We start from the raw sequence: 22,465 nt of genomic DNA on the forward strand, positions 1-22,465 counted from the left end.
CTAGAGAGAGATAGGGGAGGGAGATCCATTAGAGAGGACAGGAACCCAAAGAGCACCAAAACAAAATCACACCATTCCATTATTACTGCAATGCCGACGCCGTTAGGAGCTAAAACAAGTGGGTTACCTCAGAGGACCGTGCATGCAAGTGCTCCAGAGGACAGACAGTTTAACAGGTGACCACAGGCCACTTGCTTGGGATAAAACAAGGGGAAATGTGTAAAGAATTCTGTTGTTGCTGTTGTTTAATGCAGATCATAGCTATTCAGCCTCCCCTTTGCCACAGACTCTTTTACCCCTTCTCTTCTCTGCCCTCCTTCTCTCTGTCTACCCAATTCTCTCTCCTCCCTCCTTCTCTCTGTCTACCCAATTCTCTCTCCTCCCTCCTTCTCTCTGTCTACCCAATTCTCTCTCCTCCCTCCTTCTCTTTGTCTACCCAATTCTCTCTCCTCCCTCCTTCTCTCTGTCTACCCAATTCTCTCTCCTCCCTCCTTCTCTCTGTCTACCCAATTCTCACTCCTCCCTCCATAGCTCCCTCCCCTTCACTGCCCCCGGCGGTTATTGCATGTTTGTACTTAATAAATCTCCACGGCAGTAAATTAATGTTTTTTTTTATTTTTTTTTTTTTTATTAGCTGCCGCTAATGGCCAGATGATAGCACTCCAGAGAGCCATCACAGCCTCTGCACGTCTCCCGGACAGACCACACGAATAGGGGGGAACTGCGTGTGTGCGTGTGTGCATGTGTGTGTGTGTGTGTGTGTGTGTGTTGGGGGGGAAGGTCAAGTGTGGGTTCATGCAAATGATGGGTGGCCACTCGCAGAAAAGCACCCCACCGCAGTCCATGATCAGCCCTTACAGCTAATATAATTGCTCTGTGATAACATGTATGTATGTTTATGTATGTGTGTGTTGCATATGCATCAGCAAATTGATCTGACTGCAAATGTGTGTGTGTGTAAGAATGCTAAAAAAGCATAATGTTATATGCTGCTGTCTGGGAGTCTCGTTACCAGTGGGGTCCGGAGCTGACAGAAGATGGGCTGGCTAACATCATTAGGGAGACCAGGCTGTCAAGCTAATCAAGGACATGAGGCCTCCTGTGCATTAGAAGGGTCTCATCAGCACGACTGAGCTAAGAGGAATCTCCGAGGGGAGGAGAGAGAGAGAGAGAGAGAGAGAGAGAGAGGGAGGGAGAAGAGAGAAAGGTAAGATAGAGAAAGAAGGTGAGACAGAGACAGAGAAAGAGAGGGAGTTGAGAGAGAGATGGGAAAGGGTGTGTGTGTGTGAGAGAGAAAGAGAGAGAGAGGACTAGAGAGACGTGTGGAGTGTGCTTTCTGACAGGCTGTCACTGGCCTCGCTGATGCATGCTGCGCTCCTACAGGGTGGTTCACCACATGTGGCTGAGTGAGAGAGAACAGGAGAGGATAGCAAGGGGGAGAGGAGAGAGAGAGAGAGAGAGAGAATTGAATTTATAAAAACCTTTATTACAAATAGCTAAAAGGCATACACAGTCATCTCAAAGATGAATGATTAAAAAATAAATAAATAAATAAATAGAAGACACATCTAGTTATGTATGTTAAACAGCAGGCACAGGAACGTCTAACAAGGTATTAAATTGCACTTTATCCTCTACAACCATACACAGAGCATTTTCCTGACACCATATAATCTCAAAGGTTTCAAGATCACTCATTTCCTTGTAGAAACCAAAATCAATTAAAATCCTTGATCTCACCAAGATTGCAAATACCATTAAAAGATCAGATCTTGAGTTATGCTCAACCTTATTCCTCCTGCTAACATATATAGACATCTTAGCCTGTCCAATGATAAAATTCAACAATTGACATTTGTGCCTTCGCTTCTGTACATAATTAAAACCAAAAATAAATGTTTCCATTGAAAAACTTTCATTGAAGTAAGTGAACAGTTTCTGTAAAATGGAAAATAAAGGCATCAGGCGTGTGCATTGCATAAAAGCGTGAAAAACAGTTTCCCTGTCATTGCAAAACGGGCACTCATGCCTCACATCAGAGTTCAAAACACAAACAAAAGAATTTACAGCAACTGCACCATATAAAATCCTCCATTGTAAATCCCCCACCTTTTTAATTAATGGTGACTTGTAAAAGGATCTCCAGTGTGGTTTGACATCCTGTTCTACATGTAGAACAGCACGCCAAGGTGTGTCAACTCTAGACTCCAAACACCTCCTATTCAGAGATTTTACACAAAGATTGTAAAGTGCCTTTCCAGAGGCGCGATTTGGACCCAGAAAAACAAAATCTTCAACCTTCAAAAAGACATTACAAAATCCAGAGGACACACTAAAACATGGAACAGGATCACATTCATTTAGCATAACTAAACCCCTGGCATACTGATCCAACATTGCTAGACTAGCATCTGTGAAGTGGGACCGCAATTCCAAGAGGAATTTGTTAACTATACGGATGGATCTCATTTTCATGTGTTCGGCCACTCCTTCAGCATTCTCAAAACCTGGCCCAGCTAAAGGCAGGAGGTCCTTCAAAGTGATGACCCGCGCTTTGCAAAACATCCCACTAAAAGCAGGAAAATGCTTCTCATGCGTAAGATCCAAACATGAACCATATATCAATGGCTCTTGCAAAAGCCAAAAGAGAGAACTTGTATTCTGAGGTCTCCATACTTTCAAAAGACCCCATACTTTAAACGTATTGCGATAGAACACAGGGAGCTTGTTTAAGTTCATTAAGGCAGGATTCATCCAGAAGAGGGTCCTATCCAGACCCAAGCCTTCAAAAGTTCTTAGGATGGCACAAGCCACAGCCTTCCAACTGGAATTTACAGGTCCATCCAAAAGTCTCTGTATGAACTGAAGACGAAAGGCTGCTGCCCTACTCTGCAGGTGGACCAATCCTTGTCCACCCTCATCCTTGGATAAAAAAAGCACGCCTTGTTGGACCCAGTGTAGACCATCCCAAAAGAAATCAACCAGAATAGATTGTATTTTAGATAAAACATGTGCTGGAGGGTCTATACATGCAAGTCTGTGCCAAAGGGATGAAGCCACCAGGTTGTTAATTATTAGAACACGGCCCCTATAGGACAATTTTTTAATTAAAAAACTCCACTTGCCAAGACGGCCCTTAACCTTCTCAACAATCCCCTCAAAATTCCTTAGAACAAAGTTATCGTCTCCAAGAAACACACCCAAATATTTAAACCCGTCCCTAGACCAGGTTAACCCACCTGGGAGGCACGGTGTGCCATCAGGCCATTTTCCAGCCAACAGGGCCACACTTTTTCCCCAATTAACTCTGGCAGATGATAACCGATTAAAATCAGTAAAAACATTTAACATGGTGTCCACATCCCTTTGGCTTTCAATCAGAATAGCTACATCATCCGCATAAGCTGATAGCTTCAAAGAGATGTTACACTCAGGAAGAGTTACACCCTTTAGTTTGGCTCTTAACTGTACCAACAGGGGCTCAAAGGCTAAGGAGTACAGCATTCCAGAGAGGGGGCATCCTTGTCTAATTCCCCTAAAAACCTTGAAAGGAGCACACAAGTCACCATTAATTTTCAGAATACTTTCATTGTCACAGTATAGAGCTCTAATTTTCTTTATAAAAACAGGATTAAAGCCAAAAGCAGTCAAGACGCTCCATAAATAATTATGTTCAACTCTATCAAAAGCTTTTTCCTGATCAACAGAAACAAGGCCAAAGTCCAAATGTAAAAGTTTACCAATTTCCAAAACGTCTCTAATAAAAGAAATATTATCACAAATAAGCCTGCCCGGCACACAGTAGGTCTGGTCAGGTGCAATGACTTCCCCTAAAACTTCACTGAGTCTATTAGCAAGAACCTTAGAGAGCAGCCGATATTCCGCACATAGAACAGACACGGGTCTCCATGACCTGATATCCTTCAAATCTCCCTTCTTCGGTAACAGAGTAAGAACTGCTCTGCGACAACTGAGTGGCAGCTGCCCCTTGGCCAAGCTGTTCCTCAAAACGACCAGTAGGTCTGCGCCTACTTCTGTCCAGAAAGACTTATAAAAGTCAACCGGCAGACCATCGATCCCCGGTGCCTTGCCACACTCCATACCATGGAGGGCCTTTTCCAACTCAGCCAGGGTAATCACCCTTCCAAGGTCGCAATTAGCTTCTCTAGATACCTTAGGAAGATTCGTCAAAAAAGGACTGTCAAGGGCCTGTTTATAGGAGATTTCACTCCTATACAAAACCTTGTAGAAATCAACTGCTCTCTCACGAATTTGTTTATCGTCAGATAAGAGGGCTCCAGTTTCTGAAACCAAAGCATGTATAAGCCGTTTTTGGCCATTTTTCTTTTCCAGATTAAAAAAGAATTTGGAAGGTGCATCCATTAATTCTGCACACTGGAAGCGAGACCTGACCAGAGCTCCTTGTGCTTTAATGCCCAGCAAGTTGGCCAAACAATTCTTTTTTATTTTCAAATTTTCCATATATAACTGATTACCTGTACTTTCAGCTAAACCTTGGAGCTCCAGTATCTCATTTTCCAACAATTTCATGCGTTGAGCTATATCTCTTGTGACACAGGAAGTATACTGCTGACACAACTGTTTTATCTGGGCCTTTCCAAAATCCCACCACTGTTGCACAGACTGAAAAGACTGCTTTGTGGATCTAAAATCCTTCCAGAAAAACTTGAAAACATCCCTAAACTTACCATCATTCAAAAGACTAGTGTTAAAGTGCCAGTATGCGCTCTTATATCTGGTGGCACTAACAAAAAAATTACAAAGCACCATACTATGATCGGAAAAACCTACTGGCAGGATGAGACAGCTTCTAAAAAAACTGAACTGATGTTTAAAGGTATAGAACCTGTCTAATCTTGCCAGAGATAATATGTTATTATTTGAGTGGACCCATGTGTACTGTTTCTGCTTTATATGAAAGTTCCTCCATAAATCAGAAAGGTCGTGGGACTTCATTATCTCAATGAGCCTTCTACGTGATGGCATATGAGGCTCTACATGATTCCTATCAATAGCTAGCTCAGTACAGTTGAAATCCCCACCAAGAAGTAAACACTCCCCAGAATCACAATTCTTTAACAGATCATCCAGGATACTTAAGAAAATAATTCTCTCCCTCCCAACCGTTGGGGCATAGACACACACAAAAACAAAAAAAGTATTTTCATATTGAGCTCTGACTCTCAAGAGTCTACCTTTAACAATTTCATCAACCTCATATGAACAGGGGATACAGCTACCTGAAAAAAGAATAGCAACGCCACCACTAGTTGAGGTATTATGACTTAGGATCGATAACCCCCCAAATTCCAAAGCCCAATCAGAGCTATTGCTTGCGTCAGTATGGGTTTCCTGCGCAAAGACAACATCAATAGCTTTTTCTTTAATTGTTTCAAAAAGCATCGCCCTCTTTGTGCGGTCTCTTGCTCCATTCAAATTAAGCGAAGCAATTTGAAACCCACTCATAAGTATAAAGGAAAAAGTGCAAAAAAAGAACATATTCATTGGGAATTAACAGGGGCTGGGGTGGACTGGCTATCAGCGTTCAACAGAGCTCTAAGTTTTGTGAGAAATTTATTCAAACGGTAGACCTCCTGCCTAGTAAAGCTACCTTCGGCCATATACAGCTTCGTTTTAGCGATGAACTGTTCAACATCGGGAAAGTATTCATCAACTTGAACACACCTAGCATTTTTAGTCTGCTTCAGAAACGTTTTTAAATCATCCACAGTGTACTCGCGCCCTGTGTAGCCGCTTTGGGGAAGACTGCACCTTAGGCTGCAATCAGAAAATTCCCCCTCGCTCTCTGCATCAGTAGAATTAACGTCAACAACCAGATCTTTCTTTTTTACCTTTCTATGAGACTCAGCTCGAGCCCTTTCCCTCTTCAGACCTTTTGGAACTTTAAAGGGAACTTCCTCTGTTTCCATGATCTGACTATCCTCCCCGCAAGCGTCCTCCGAAAGATCTAGTACGTTGGAATTCGGCGAGTTATCAGTATGCATAACATTATTTTCTGGAGCTTCAGCCTCGGCCCCCTCTTCCCCGTTCCTTACTGTCTCATCAGACACATCCTGATCTGATGGTCTAACTTCAGGTGCATCGGCATTAGAAGAACCTTCCCCTGGTGACTGATCACCATCCACCCCAGCCTCTCCACCATTTGTGGGCCCCTCATCACTGGCAGACTGTCCCTCCCCAGTATTCTCATTTTGACCATTGACATTGGCGGTAGTATTGGGGCACTTTTCTGGACAGGCACGCACTAGGTGACCCGTCAAACCACAACCAAAACATCTCATCAGATTACTTGTGACATATATGACATAATTGAAATCGTCGACCTGGATATTCAAAGTCAAATCAAGATCATCTGTGTTGTTGTTTAAAACCATGTAAACATATCGCCTAAAAGATACCACATGCTTTAAAAGCGGAGACTTCGTGGAAATGGCGATCTTCTTGATCGGGGAAACTAATTTGCCATAGCGGGATAGAGACTGGACAAGAATGTCATCACTAATGAAAGGTGGTATGTTTGAAATGATTACTTTCCTAGATGGGGTAGACAAAGGGAGTACGGAGTTAAAAATACCATCAATTTCTACTCCGCGTTCAACCACTAAGTTGGCCAACTCCACGGACTCAAGGAACAAAACGATTGCTTGATTCATACGAGCAGCAGACAAAACTTTGTCATGCCCAACCATTTCACCTACTGCCAGGCTACACTCTTCTACGCTGGCGGTAGAGGATATCTTTATACCATGCCGCCGCGTGAGACAAACAAACTTTCCCCTAGTGTTACCTGAGGCAGCCATACTCCAAACCAGGAGCTGACGCCCAGGTAAAACCACAAAAACACACGCACTCCACTAACCCCTAACCCTACCAACCCAAAAACAAACAAGACAAACAAACAACAAAGGAAAAAAATAATAAAAAACAGAAAAAGTAAGAAAGAGAAAACAGGTAAGAAAAGGCACAGCGGCCTCACTCACACAACGCTCACTCACAGACGCTCCGGCTCCGCCCACTCACTCAGTCCATGCGCAGAGAGAGAGAGAGAGAGAGAGAGAGAGAGAGAGAGAGAGAGAGAGAGAGAGAGAGTGTGTGTGTGAGAGAGTGAGAGAGTGAGTGAGTGAGTGAGTGAGTGAAGAGAGAGAGAGAGAGAGAGAGAGAGAGAGAGAGAGAGAGAGAGAGTGTGAGTGAGTAAGGAAAGAGGGGAGAACAGGAGCGGTGAGAGCAGACAGGCTGCTGAATGAGTTTGGAGAGTGATGAGGGCTGATGTTTGTTATTTCCCCTAGTGATGTTTGTTATTTCCCCTAGAAGTGAAGCCTTCACTGTGCGTGTTTGCAAACAAAAGGCATTAGCTTTGACTGGCTCAGATCTCGCAGCCACAACTAAACCACCCGCTTCTTGAGCACTGTTTGCATTTTAATAAGCCCAGCTAACAGCCCAGTTATCTAGTGAGGGCCACAGAGAATATTACACTGAAAATGGAATGGAGGGAGGGAAGGAGAGGAGGATAGGGGGGAAGACAACAACAGTGGAGTTGGGGGTGGTGCTACTGAAAGACAGGGATGGAGAGAGAGAGAGAGAGAGAGAGAAAGAAAGAGAAAGAGAGAGAGGGAGAGGGCAAGCTGTAAACCAGAGGAGACGTAAATCTGACAGATGAGTAGGGTAATGAGTGACAGCACGTCTGGAATGAAAACATCAGGGAGTCTTACTGGAATGACAGAAACAGGATAGAGTTACCACACAGCACTGTGTGTGTGTGTGTGTGTGTGTGTGTGTGTGTGTGTGTGTGTGTGTGAGTGAGAGAGAGAGAGAGACGCACCGAGAATGGAAGACAGGTACAAGGCAACTCTGATCAAGATGCAAATTGAAAAAAAGGTACGCATGGTAATGCACATTGGCAGCCTTTGTGCAGACAAATCTTAAGCTTCATGTGGATTTGCCTGGACTCACTGAATCAGTCTGCTGCTTGACTTTAGGCTGTTCTGTCTGGCTAATTATTTCCAGGGTCTATCAGGAGGTGCAGGCCGGTGCATGGTAAAGGAACCCATGGTGAGAAGAGAACACCCCCTAACTCCTCCTAAAGCACCACACCCCCACGGCGGTCCCCTGTGATGAGCCAAAAAAGCACATCAAAGTCCAGAAGAGCCGAGCGCACCTGGAGTTCCACCTTCCCTGCTTTGATGAAGTTTGTGGGGCCCCTTTCCCGAGCATCACACAGCCACCAGCCACCTTACCCCCCGGTGATGCGAAGGGCAACCATGTGGGCGAGTGTCTCCCTAGCTCTGCCTCAGTAATGAGCTGTTTAATCACCAAGCTGGTAGGGTACTGGGTACTTTTTGGGAAAATAAGACGACAACTCAAATACTCTTCAATGAAAACTTTTCCCACATGTTGCATTCACACACACTCATATATATATATATATATGCATGCATGTACATATGCATGGATACACTATCAATATCCTGACAGTTACATGTATATTAATTTAGCAGACAATCCTTCCCAATTCTTCAAAAGCCATACACTGATATGCTTTATTTATGATGAGGATATTGATGATATATCCTGGACAACATTGATTGATCATTGACAGCATCATCAAAAATACACACACACACACACACACACACACACACACACACACACACACACACACACACACGTGAACTCACCAGCATGTCAGTGGCGTGCAGGTAGTGCTTGCTGGCCATGAAGGCCTCCAGCTTCTGGGGCACTTGCTTGATGTTCTCGATCTCGTCCAGCAGGTCGAGCACGTGCTTGTGCTCGATGCCCTCGATCCACAGCTTCCGCAGTTCGTCTCGCTTGCAGTGCAGCAGCATCTTACAGGACAGAAGGTTTTCCTTCACCTGCGGACGTCACAGCACACACACACACACACGACACAGCAGTAACACACAGGCTTGAGCCAAAGTACAGTGTCTGAAATGGGGAATGATTACCAGGGGGTCCTGCATCAGCAATGTCACCTGCTGAATTCAGCACCAACAAAATTCATATAAGCTATGCCTTAAGTCACAACTCCACTTTCAACACAACTAATGAAACCATAATCCAGCCTCATATGACATTGTGATTTAAAAATGCCTCATCAGCCTGGATGGAGGGCCTCCAGATAATCTCAGTTATTGGCAAGGCACATGCTGCACACACACACACACTCTCATTGGTCATCTGGCAAGATGCTAACAAGCTGCATCTGTGTGCGCATTCAATAATTATGTGTATTTATAGCCGAGCGAGTGGAGTGCCAGTCCCTGGGCGTTTCTCATCGAAGACATCAGCAACAGGCTGACAGGACTCGCCGGCCCGAGCTGATTTCTCCTGAGCAGGGAGCACGGGGATGGGATGCCTCCACGACACCTCCATGATGGAGAGAGAGAGAGAGAGAGGGAGAGGGAGAGGGAGAGGGAGAGGAAGGAGAGGAAGGAGAGGGAGAGAGGGAGAGGGAGAGGGAGAGCCTCTGAGACCAGCCATCAGAGAGCTAGCCACCCCAGCAGAGTGACGTCAGTCCCCCATCCCAGTGCTCTGCACACCGTGCTCTCTCCGTCAGCGTACAGCTGCTCGGGAGTGAGGCTCAATTCCCTCCAGCCAGCGTCTAGACGTCTGGGCTTTAGCACTTGTATTAACGTGTTGCTGATATTTTCTCACAAGCCAGCGGAGGAGTGAATGGCTGTTTAGAAGGCAGGAGCGGTTGACAGCTGAGAGCCCCAGAAGAGGGATACGCAAGGGATATGTGGAAATGATTTGCAATAAAGTCTCAAAGTCACTTGACAAACTAAACATAAATTGAAAAAAGGCTTCTCTGGTCCATCTGCTAATCAACAAAAACCCTGTGAGGAATGACATTAGGATTTAAAGAATCCATCCAAACCAATACATTTCTGTGACCTTTCAGGGTTAAAACACTACATTGGATACTACATCTCCAATGCCAGGGCATTCATGTACTATTTTATCAGAAGATCCAACATACAACAAAAAACAAAAAATTAAAAGCTAAAAGGACACTCATACAGTGCAGACCTTTGGCAAGGTCAAATGATGCTGCATCTCACAACATTAACAAGAGTGAAACCAAATGCAGCCAGTGATTCTGACCTTCTTCAAAATGTAATAGGAGCCCATGCTACACCTTCCCATGAAGTTCCATGCAAATCAGGCTGGTAGTTTTTGAGCACTCCTGCTTACAGGCTGGCAGACACACAATCTGCACGGAAACCATCATTTCCCTGGCTGAGCTAACATAGACATCTGCTACATGTTTCATTTGATTACTTCTCGTCACCTCTGGTAAGTAGGCCTACTTCAGGTGGGCTTATTCTTTTCGCCTTTTACAAAATGCACATTTTAACACATCTCACAACATAATGGGACCAAATATGATGGTTTGACAGGTGAGAGGTATGCATGTGCATCACTCTATGGATTAGGGGTGTAAAGGTATACATATTTGTACAGAACCGTTTAGGTACAGGACCTTAGGTTCAATATGCATACCGAATAAAACCAAATGTAGTCTTTCACAGTAATCAACATAAGGTGTTTTGCTTGTGGAACATGTTTCATATTCAAGTCCCACACAAACATATTAAGTAGCGGAACAGTCATAACAGTCAGATGTCAGTTTTGTCAGTTAACGTCAGAAAACATTTAACACCTTTTCAAAATAATATTCCCATTGCTCATCAAAAATATTCACAGTGAATTTTAGGTTAGTAGTACCTACAGGCTTACCCTATCAAACATTAACCAAACTGTTGACTTCAAAACTAAGGTACACACCTAACCTTGATTTTTGTGTACCGTTACACCCCTACTATGGATAGCTGTGAGATACCTGGGCTCTCACCTGTTTGATCTTATTGCGAGAGCTAGTGATTCGCTCTGTTATGCTTTGGTATGTGCGAATTGCCGTGGTCAGTTCGGTGTAGTGGCGCACAATCTTCTCATCCAGTTCCCGGTCACACTTTTCATAAGCATCCTCCAGGCGGCTCTTCTCTGTCTCTCTGTCCTGCACATCGTCACTGCTGGACAGTGTTCTGTAAGATGGTGTAACACATGGCATAGGTCAGTTCGATTTTATTTTTCTGATGTTCAAACCAGTCAACTTAATATACTGTGGACCATTATGGACAATGGATAGATTTGAGTGCGCAATTCAAACATATTAATATTCCATCAGTGCCAGCAACAACCTCTTTTTAAGATCATTCAATTAGGACAAACTATTGTTATATAATAGTGCTACAATATGTGATCATGCACCTGCCAGATAACAATCTGTGATATTAATATGTCTAATACTACTGCATGATAGGCGTGAAGGGAACAGCAACAGCAACAGTCTTTATTATGTCCTTGGTACAAATAAACAATTAATGACTCCCAGTCCCAGGTGGAAGGTGACTTGGGCTGATATCTGGATCCCACTCAACATCACGTCAAACCAAAAGTTGCAAGGTTTGGTACTTTTAAACAAGCAGCTAGCTAGGCCTGCATTTCAGGGGAGAAGAGGTTGACGCCCAGTGACAGCAGACAAACCATCTGAGAAGGCTTCACGTTTTACGTTAATTAACGATTGCAGTAAGCTACACGTCTTCCTGGGGCTGAGTAGCAAGACCAAAATACAAGTACAGTACAACTTCCAAACACGGCTGTCAGGTGACACGCTCTCAAGACACCAGACATCCGCTTGACATGGACAACGCTAGCAAGCTATTAGATAGCCTACTACCACACATCCACGAAAATGTTAACATTTTCAAAATAATGAGCAGGTTTTAAAACAACAGGTGTGCAAAAAAGCAATGTGTATAATTCGACAAAAACAAAAATTACGCATATATCACCACAACAGGAAGAAGCTGGCCGCATTAGCCAAAAAGGCTAAAGGACTGCTCCTCCTTGTCCCCGACAATGTCAGCCAACGATGAACACAATGACAGAGCCACTCAGACAAGTAGGTGCAATAAATACTGCGGTGCTCTCACCTTATAACAGAAATAAGTAAACTGGAGGGATCTTTGCTTTTAGAAACTGATCTGTATCTTCCGGTCTCGGATGCCATTTTTCCACACCCAAAACAAGGTGACAACAAACATTCACTCTGGCTACCAGAAGCCAATGAGCTGCTGATCTCCAGTTGCGTGTACAGCAAGTGCGGTTGAGAATGAAAACAGGATTATGGGAGTTGTAGGCTACACTATGTTGCCGTTTGAGGCTTTCACCAAAGCCGTATGAGGCTCTGTCTTTCACACCTTTCTAACAGAAAAGCAGAACCATGTCTCGTTTAAACAGTGAGAAATACGAGTGGTTTGATTTTGGTTCAATAAAATAGATTGATGTAGCCTACGAATTAATGTGTGGAACATCATATTTTCCCCAACTTTGGACTTAAACGCTCAATACAAACGCTCAATACAAGATTCTTGAAATATTCTATAGGCCTAAGCTTGGCCTAAACTATGCAGCATACAATTACATTTCATATTAATAATTCGATTTGTGAATAGAGGAATTTATTAGCGTGTAATGTATTTGAATTACTGGTAAAATACTAAAAGCTGGAGGACATACAACAATGCCTGTGGCATTGGGGCGGTCGGAACACTGCAGAACAGCTCTTCTGTATCTACTGACAATCTCTCCGGCAACAAACAGAAAGAGGGGAAGGCATTGATTCTTAGGTAGGGTCGATGTGGCAGTTTCCGTGTTGATTGATGTGGCCATGGACTGCCGAGATAACACTGTGTGTGATCTTTTTGTTCTGTCTGAAAACAGAAACAATCATGAGGCTGTGCAGGTCTATTTTTTCCCCTTCACCAAGGTATGCCCCTGTCCTCCAAGTTTAATTTGGAAGTTCTTATCACCTTGCCCTGCAGCCAATGTCCCATCGGTCTGTTGCTAATCTGCTGTCTCCTTCCAAATGACAACACACAGGCTGTTCCTGCAAACCAGCAAATAACATGTGGCATTTGGACTCATCGTAAAGACGGCCTACCAGTAGTTTTTTTTCTGTTTTGCAGTTTTTTGGATGTAGGAGCACAGATTTCAAAAACCTGGGGAAAAAAAACACACTTTAAGAAGAAATCTTCTTACTTCGCACCCCAAGCAGGACTGACCGGACTGCCTTGAGGTTTGTCAAATTCTGATGGTATTTCAAAATGTTTATTTAAGCTACCAAATGTACAAACTAAACTCTTTCTGTGTTTAAAATGCAACATGATATTTGTCTATTGTAAATCTCCAAATATCCACCACTGTTCAAATTGTAAGATGAATCACGATATAGGCTTTGAATATTAGGCCTATGTTTGCACTCCTGGTTACATGTTAACTTGCATTTCATTGACTTCTACCTGTACTCTGCAGAAAGACTATAATGTGAATCTCACACACAGGTTCATTTGACCTGTTCTATATTAGACCCAGAGTGCTCCGCTCTAAAATCTTTGGTTAGACCTAAATTAAAAGTGTTGCACAGGCCAGAATATAGTGATAGTGAAGTCTGGTGTACTTTGGTGGTCCTGCATACAAATAGTGAATCTGAATGCAATGCATAGGCTATGCGTGGTAAACTTCAGTTCACCGGCAATCCATTTCATGGAGTTGCCAACCCCAGCACTCGTTTTATTTGTGTGATAGGCTACAATTTTTAGCAAACGCTCGTAATCGGCCAATCAGCGCGTTTGTTCTTCAGATGCTGAAAGGGGATGGGCTCGAGGCGGAAGCGTGTGTCTTGAAGCCCTTGCATGATAGCGTGCGGTGTTAGCCTTGGCGTCCAGGCTGGAGTCTGAAACGCGCTTTTCTGGCTAAATTTACATTCATGACACCGAATTGAAGTTACACGCAGGTTGTATCGCTTTTCAGCAGCGGTCAGATATGGGAGCCAATAATAGTACCCGCCGTGTCTCCTTTGAGTCGGACGAAAATGAAAACATAACGGTTGTGAAGGGCATCAGGGTGAGTGACAGAAATCAGAGCGGTGCTAAAAACAAACAACGGAGTTTCACAAAATATGCCAAGTTGTGCACACTCACAACACAAGCGACAGTTAAACTAGTAACATATAACACCACTGATTATGTTTAGGCATGATGACACATAGGTCGCGGAACTGTTGAATTTGTTTAGCGTTAGTTTTGTTAGCCACGTTTAGCTAGCTAGGTGGCTAATTGGCTATGCGTGCTATGCCAGTCGGTACATTGTGTACTAATAGGTTGTGAATGAATGAGGTGCCCCAATTGAGCGCACCAAGTGTTTACAGAGATTAACTGCATTTGCCCTCGGTGTTTGAGCAGTGTTATCAGGCAACAGTCGACAGCTAATGTCACATATTTAATATCTTGTCACCGCTAGAAACTTCTTACATGAGAAAGCTAGCTTGCTAGGCAGACAATGTGGTGAGGTGTTACCAACCTAAAGAATAAACTGTGCACTGTGCCTACTTGGTTATTTGTGATTCCAATCAACTTGACTGAACGAAATGCCCACAGCAATTTAATTTCACGTTCAGTTATCTTTTTGGGAGCTGCACAGACATGATGTCCTTAGCTGATACATATAGTGAACATTTGTATAAAATACAAAACTATTAAATTCATGAAGTAGGCCTAACTAAAAGTAACTGCCGTTAGTCCCAGTTCAATACACAAAAAGTTCCCAATGCCAGTCGAACATTACTAGCTTGGAATTGAATTGTGGATCCCCCTCCTGACTGACTTCATCTTCTCCACTTCCAGCTCTCTGAGAATGTCATCAACCGCATGAGGGAACCTGCAGCTCCACAATTCGGTCGTTCCCCACCCAAGGCCCCCTCATCTCCACCTGCAGTTCCCACACCTCCTCCCACAATTCCCACACCTCCTCCCACAATCCCCACCCCTCCTCCTGTATTTGAGCACTTACCCACCATTGTACCAATACCCTCTCCATTTGATCCGATTACATCAATGCCCCCTCCACCACTGTCAGAGCCCATCAAAGTGCCTCCACCTCCTCCACAGCCAGTGACTGTGGAGGTTATAGCACCTCCTCCTCCTCCAGTCTTTGAAGAGCATGCAGCACCTGCTCACCCTATCGAATCTGTGTCCACTCTGCCAGCCCTTACGGAAGCAGTGGCCCCACCTCCACTTATAGAGGCTGCTGTTCCCCCGCCACCCCCAGAACCTGTGGCAGTCCTACCTCCCTCTCCAGTTGTTGAGCCAGTTGCACCACCACCTCCTGTTGAGCCTATAACTGCACCTCCACCACAGGTTATTCCTCCTCCTCTAATGGAGGACATTTTTGTTGCTCAACCTGTTGAGCCAATTGCCCCACCTCCACCTGTGGAGGTGGTTGCTCCTCCACCACCTGTAGAAATTGTTGCTCCCCCTCCACCACCAGTTGAGCCAATTGCCCCACCTCCACCTGTAGAAGTTATTACCCCTCTACCTACTGTTGAAGTAATTGCCCCTCCACCAGTTGAGCCAATTGCTCCACCCCCACCTGTTGAAGTAATTGCCCCTCAACCTCCTGTCGAAGTTGTTGCACCCCCTCCACCAGTTGAGCCAATAGCCCCACCTCCACCAGTTGAGCCAATGGCTCCACCTGTAGAAATTGTCACTTCACCTCCACCTGTGGAGGTCATTGCCCCGCCACCTCCTGCTGAAGCTGAGGCCTCCGCTGCTGTTGTGGAGCCAGCCGCTCCACCTCCTGCTGAAGCTGTGCCTCCTCCTCCAGCTGTGGAAGAGAACGTGGTGTTACCTCCACCAGGTTAGTAAACACCCACCTCTAGAACTGTGGTCTACATGGCATAACCTGAGAACACGTGTCTGCAATGTCAAGTGAACTTAGCAAATAATGTGAAAATATGGATGAATATACACTGAATTAAACAAAAAGATAAGTGATATCACATTGATATGACCTACCACAGACCTATTATGCTATCATGGTAAAAGTGCTCCAGTTGCCAGTGCTCCATCTTTATTCCATGAAATATCTGCCCTTCTCTGTTTGTGTTGCTGTAGTTTGCAGCAGCATGTGTTTGTTGGGGGGGGCAGTCTACCCTCTGTGTTGGCAAGCGCACAGGAGAAACATAAGAAAGGTCACGAATCTGCCTCCTCTTATGTGTAAATTACCAAAGGTCACACTTGCAGTTCATTTTTAGTAAATACAGCATAGACCATCCTTGGTTTTGCTTTGGTTCTTTAATGAATTTATGGTGAATGCCCTTGCTCCAAAGTTCCCTGGAACCTAATGGCAGGCATGTCATGTCATGTTTTGCTATAAAGCCAGTATCCAGAAATGTACATGCACCATTAAATATATGAATTGTCATGCAGAGCAGAGGCTAATCCGTTGAAAAGGAAAAAGTGACGTGTCACTATTTTTCCTTAGCCTGTTTTCCCAAATTATGATTCATGGCTATCAGCACAACATTAATGAAACGATTAATTCTCCCTTGTAAAAAAGTTAATAAATTGATGCTGTAATTAGGGCTCCATTTTAGCCATCTGCATAGCAAAGGTGTCACACTTGCCCTTTTCTCACATTTGAAAAGTATTTAAAAGAAATCTCCTCAATAACTTTGGAAACGTCTTTCGGTACCCTTGGCTCCACATTTCTTCCAATCGAGTGAGTATGGAAGCTCCTAGCTCAAGGTTACTGCTGAGCGATGGCAAGGACGGAGCAGAAAGCGTGAGCGTGTGTGTGGGAGGCTGTCCCTCTTTGATGGTGATGGTGGGCGATGTTTCTCCATCCGTGTCCAAGCACAATCAGAGAGGCAATTAGGGAAAGGCCAATCAAAGCTGTGGTGCAGTGGCTGTGGTGATTAAAACTCAACACCTCCACATTCAGGGCTCTCTAATACAGGCTCTCAGAATTATAAATGAGTCCAAAAATCCTCATACCCCATGTTTTCTGAGAGTTGAGGAAATGTTGTGTTTTTCTGCTCTATGTGGGGTATTGATTCTCATCCTCCATCTTGGTATTGCGATATCCTGCACATTTTTTGTATGACCGTGCTTTTAACAGTAGGCTAATGAGAGGCTTCCTTGTGTTGAGTAGGCATGAGTCACTGGTGCTATTTTAAGTGTTACCCTATATAATATAGCCACTCAACAATGGATGTGAAAGCTGTTATCCTTCTCCTTGTTTCTCTGCAAGTCAGGGTTTTCTCAGATGTCTGTCATGACGCAGGATTGCATCACCATGGTAGGGCTTCTGCTGCCATGATGAGAGTTTTAAGCAGTTTGAGTTCACCTCTGTCCACGTTAGAACTCTCTAATGAGACACTTTAGCAGTGATGAGAGAGGTTTCTATCTTTCTGTTAGGAGCATTTGCGCATAAGGCTATGATCTATCACAATCACTGTTTGTTGCTCACTCATACTGTCATTACATGTTTAGTATTGATGATGGCAGGTGGCTCTTTTGTCAGTTCTTGTTGAAAAGTTGTGAAGAGAAAGTGAAGTCACCGTTAGTCATCTGGGTGTAGGATAAAAGTGGGACATTGTGGCTTCCTGCACAGCTCCCAAGACTCTTGCTAACAAAAAGTAAACACAAAACTTTAAGCTGTTCGACCTTGGCTGCCTATGTTTGGTGTGTGTGTGTGTGTGTGTGTCTGGGATACGTGCGCACACAAGCACACACACTCGGTTTCCGTAGGGTTCAATTCAATATCCCGAGGTGGCACCCCTCCCGATGAGGGGGGATTGATTATGTGTGCCCACGAGTGGCGGCATTGCGCGGGCTCTCCATGGCGCGGTCAGTCTCTAAATCAGACTGGTGTCACCATGTGTGCTGATTACACATGGCCAAGGTTGAGCCTCCTACACTTTCCCTGCACACTATAAATATTCATGCCCAGAGCCCACACACCTCTGCCTTAATAGCTTCCTTAAAGATGATTGCCAAGACCTGCAGGAGGAAAGTAGACAATGCAGCATTTAATTAATAAATATCGATACATCGACCATGCACGGACTTCATGAAGTAGCCCCAACTGCAACCTACAATTCAATTGACAGTATTTTACCTTGAAGTATATTATTAATGTATTAGTAAATTATTATTATGGTTATTATTATTCTGAAGCCGCAAGTAGGTGTGGTTTGGAGAAAAAAAACGAAAGGGAGAAATTGTTTGAAATGCCAAGGTGGTGTTGTCTGACGGGGTTGGCGGGAGAGGTGTGGGCAGACGTACTGAAGTTGGAGCGTGAGGAAGTGGTAATGTTCCAGATTATGCCTGGCTACCCCTCCCCCCCCCCCCCCTCCATCTCCGAGTAGGTCCTGGGGGTTAATGAAACTTCTGATGAGAACCTGCCGTCCGCCCGTGTCCATTATCTCCTGCCCGAGAGCGCCTCTCCGGGTTCCTCCGCTGGCTTCTTCTGAGAATGAGGCTGAGGATGGAAGGAAGGAGAAAAGGAGGAGTGTGGGGGGGGGGGTGAAGATGATGAGTTTTTAATCTTTGAACATTTACATGTCTCACTCAAGATTCACACAGCGGGAAGGGAGTCGGACGAGATTGCTAATGTCCTTCTGGATTCTTCCGTGACCTCGCTCACCTCTTGACTGATTCAAGATGGTATTTATTGCATTAGGGGCCAGTTCTACCTCTGAATCCCCCGATTCACCGAGCTTACTCACCGAAGCAGCCCCTGGGCGACGGACTGAAAGGAAGACACGAATAATGAGAGTAGAGAAATGGATAGAGTAGAAGAGCACTATGTAAGGGATAATGTATAGAACGCCGGTCATTATGGGGAAAATAAGTCCCGACAGGGCGAACCGGACCCCGACGCGCCAGCGGAGGCTATACGGCTACTTGCCAAAACGAAAAAATAAACTCCATGATCTGTCTCTTTACACTTATTTGTTACCGTTTCGTCGTGGCTTTTGCTGAGAAACAAATAGTTCGCAACACACGCTGAACTTGAATCAAACATTCTTTAGAACACAGCTGATCAACCGTCTGCTTTCACTTTTGAATGACGTTCCAAGCACAAACTCCGTTGCCATTGACAGCGGTCATTCTTGTTTTCAGAGGTCCTTTCCCAAGAAATAATGACCGCTAGAACTTTCGGAAATCCCATTCAAGTCAATGGAGCATTCTACTTGCATTGTGAAGAGCCGTATAATAAAAAACATTAAATGCAAACTGATGAAAGCCATGGCAGCTTGAGCCAAGTACAGTAGGAGTCCCAGTCTCACCATTTCCAGTGAGGCGAAAGAAGGAGGGATTCAAGTTGCCAATTCAAGAAGTAGAAGAATGTATCTCTTTTTCAGGTTGTCCTCTCCATCACTTCCCTAATCTCTTGCTTTCTTTCTCCCTCCTTAACCCTCTCAAGATCCAGTCGAATCAAGTCACATCTTGATGAAAGATGTACTTGTGAATGCAAAGTTGTCGCCAATGGCCTTAGGTGTCCTTGCAGTGTGAGAGGAAGATAGAGGACAGAGAGAGAGAGGTGGTGATTGAGGGAGATGCCGAGAAAAATGGGATTGACCTGTTCCTGTCGCCCGGAATCCAAAGTGCTACCTGTGGAGCCATATCGGTTATCAGGCGGATATCTTTAATTCGCTTTTATCAAACATCGGCATCCCGGAGAGAGACGTGCGGAAAGCCTCACAAACCCGACATCTATTACCTGGGCCCCACTGTTTGATTAATGCCAGCCCAGCCTCTTGCCAGAAAAGCTGGTATCAGCTGGGGCAATCGTCACGGTAACAAGCAGATATCTTTCTGGCCTTGAGGTGTCATGGCAATAAATATTTCACTCCATCTCCGCTCCCTTGCCCCTCGGTGCTGATTGGGGGAGGTTCCCATGAAGGAAAGGGTTCATCATTTTTCACTTTAAGTGCACCTTACATCAGGTACACAATGTGCTGGACCTGTTGTTAATTCCTGAGGGCCGTGGTGAACTTAGCAGGCTCTGTGGCTTGCATGGAGACTTTGTTCAATAACAGCCTCACAGGAAGCAAGCCGAGGCCAAGGAGGAACTCCTCTCCAGTGGAGCTCAGAGATGGGGCAGCTCCTGGGAATTAGAGATGTTGTTCGCTCTCTTGATCTTTTTCTTTTTGCATGCCTGTCTGCTTACACTCCTCTCTTGTTCACTCTCTCGGCCTATTACTTTGTCTAACTTCCTCTCTTGTGTTCTCTCTCTCCCTCTCTCTCTCTCTGCGTCTTTGGTCTCCTCCTCATTCAGCCCATTAGTGGAGATGGGGGGCTTATTTGGCCTACAGGCCTACAGGCCTCTGAGTGTTGGGCTGTAACAAGCTCCACTCACGAAAGCAGCCTCCTTTCCCTCCACACCTCAGACCTATTGTGCTCTTCATGAGACCAGTCTGAAGTGGGGAAAACGGGTGCTGGTGCATAGAGCAGTTTCTTTCTTCTTTTTAAAGAATGGACTCGTTAGTGGATGTACAACGCATCCCAGAGCTGTACTCCCCAAGTGGAACGTGGGTTGGCTAAGGCTGTTCAGCTTAGTTGCAGGTAATTGGCAAAGTGGATTGGTTTCAACAACCTTGTGTGTTGACATTCTCAGTTTAAGCTGTTTACTAGTCCGAGCTGCAGTGAGTGACCCCTCAGCCCACCTGCGTCACGACGGGAAGTTTCGCCTGCGTTGATTGCAGCAGAGAAGCCGGTCATGCTAATTAACTCAAGCCCAAGTGATTGTATCGGATGTGGAGATCCTCCAGCAGGATGAAGAGCGCCCTTGCAACGATATCAGTGACAGCACTGGTGTCATTCTGACTCCACCTGGAATGCGTAACCCACCTCTTTCACACCTCTGCACATCTACTTTCATGGATAATTACCTAGTGTGATAAGACACAGAGCCAATTTATCTGCATGATCGAACATGTAGGAACATAATGTCTATAGTGGTGTGTATAATGTACTGTATATATATAAAATATCAAGTTTCACAAGAGAAGTGGAACTCTTGTGTATGTGTGAGTGGAGAGAGTGCTGAATATAATGATGTTTTTATGATGGGGGTTGCTGGTGCGTGGTAGCCATGGCCTCCCGCCCCCTCACTCTCCCCCCTTCCTTCTCGCTCTCGCGCTCTCTGTGGCGGCTGCTGCGGCGGCGGCTCTGTCTGCCTCATGAGTCACGGGGGCCTTGGATAGGGAGAGTGCTGTCCCACCCCACTAACCTCACAGCACGCGCACGCGCACACACACACACACGCTCACACACACACTCTCACACACACACACGCTCACACACACACTCACAAACACACACACACACACACACACACACACACACACGTCTTGCAGCAAGAGTACAACATCTGTAGACAAACCCACACATTCACACCTAGTATAATGAACACAGGTCGACACCCACGGTCAAGTATAGTGTTGCAGCAAGTGTCCAACTTATGAGAATAAACATGAGCACTTTACACAGTGAGGAGTGGAGAAGAAATACTATTCTTGCATCCACTTACTACAGCGGACTGAAGGTACACAGAAAACAAACAGTCCATGCCAACCCAGGCACATCAACCCTCACAAAATATCACAGACACACGCACACATACACAGACTTTCTGGAGATGCTTTTGTCTGGTTAGTCAAGTCCCTCACCGTCCTCCTGCGTGTGTTCTGACCTTGCAGTGGACGAGCCCGAGATGAGGAAGCAAATCACCGAGGAGCTGCAGGCGGGCCTGGAGAAGGAGCGCACCAAAGCCCAGCAGGAGCTCGACCAATGGTGAGTCTGAGCCTCCCCCTCTAATGTGATGTGCTGCTCTGTTCCCACCTCCTCATAGCCCCCTGCTGTCAGGCAGGAGAACTCTCTGAGAACCCCTTCTCTGCATCCATTCACACAGTCCATTGGAGACTACTGAAGGGAACCATGTAGTTCTCCTCCTGTGATGTCTGAACTTTTTCTTCTCCTTTTCTTATCTCTTCTGTCATTACATTACATTACATTTAGCAGACACTTCTTGACCAAAGTGACTTACATATGTCAGCTATATTACAAGGGATCACATTGTGCCCGGAGCAACTTGGGGTTAAGTGCCTTGCTCAAGGGGCACAACGGTGGAAGCCGGAATTGAACCGACAACTTTCAGGCTACTGCACGCTAGCCCAGATCCTTAACCACTACACTACCACCGCCCCATCATGTTATGATATATCAATATTGTAGGCAGATGACAGGATCGCGTGGCAGTAACTTACAATTTTGCATTGTGAATGAGCCTAACCTATAATTCTGACCCCTTCAATGGAGCCCGTCAGGAAGGACCGCCCATAGACATGAGCGACTTCTCTGTCTGCACGTCAGTGCCGAAAGTGTAAGATTGAAACATGTGCTCTTTGATGTGGAAGACAACATCTAATCTCCATACATGAAAAGTACAATTTCATCTCATTAATAGACAAAAGGAGGGCAATACATCTTCT

The 22,465-nt window shown here is 45.0% G+C and overlaps 2 protein-coding genes across 2 annotated transcripts in view; one reads left to right on the forward strand and one right to left on the reverse strand.

Annotated features, from left to right (window-relative positions):
- The window catches only part of exoc4 (exocyst complex component 4), a 119,554-nt gene extending 107,376 nt beyond the window's left edge, over positions 1-12,178 (reverse strand). Inside the window, exons 1-3 of the mRNA XM_042079565.1 lie at positions 12,057-12,178; positions 10,916-11,105; positions 8,718-8,912 (exon numbers count right to left, since the gene is read on the reverse strand). Coding sequence (XP_041935499.1) covers positions 8,718-8,912; positions 10,916-11,105; positions 12,057-12,133 — 462 coding nt within the window. The 5' untranslated portion in view covers positions 12,134-12,178. The remainder of the gene's footprint in view (positions 1-8,717; positions 8,913-10,915; positions 11,106-12,056) is intronic.
- Positions 12,179-13,788: 1,610 nt separating this feature from the next.
- chchd3a (coiled-coil-helix-coiled-coil-helix domain containing 3a) overlaps positions 13,789-22,465 on the forward strand; it is a 22,005-nt gene continuing 13,328 nt past the window's right edge. Inside the window, exons 1-3 of the mRNA XM_042077864.1 lie at positions 13,789-14,028; positions 14,808-15,819; positions 21,674-21,767. Of these exons, the coding sequence (XP_041933798.1) occupies positions 13,948-14,028; positions 14,808-15,819; positions 21,674-21,767 (1,187 nt within the window). The 5' untranslated portion in view covers positions 13,789-13,947. The remainder of the gene's footprint in view (positions 14,029-14,807; positions 15,820-21,673; positions 21,768-22,465) is intronic.

This window comes from Alosa sapidissima, chromosome 22 (genome assembly GCF_018492685.1).
Source record: "Alosa sapidissima isolate fAloSap1 chromosome 22, fAloSap1.pri, whole genome shotgun sequence".
Taxonomy (NCBI): Eukaryota; Metazoa; Chordata; class Actinopteri; order Clupeiformes; family Clupeidae; genus Alosa; species Alosa sapidissima.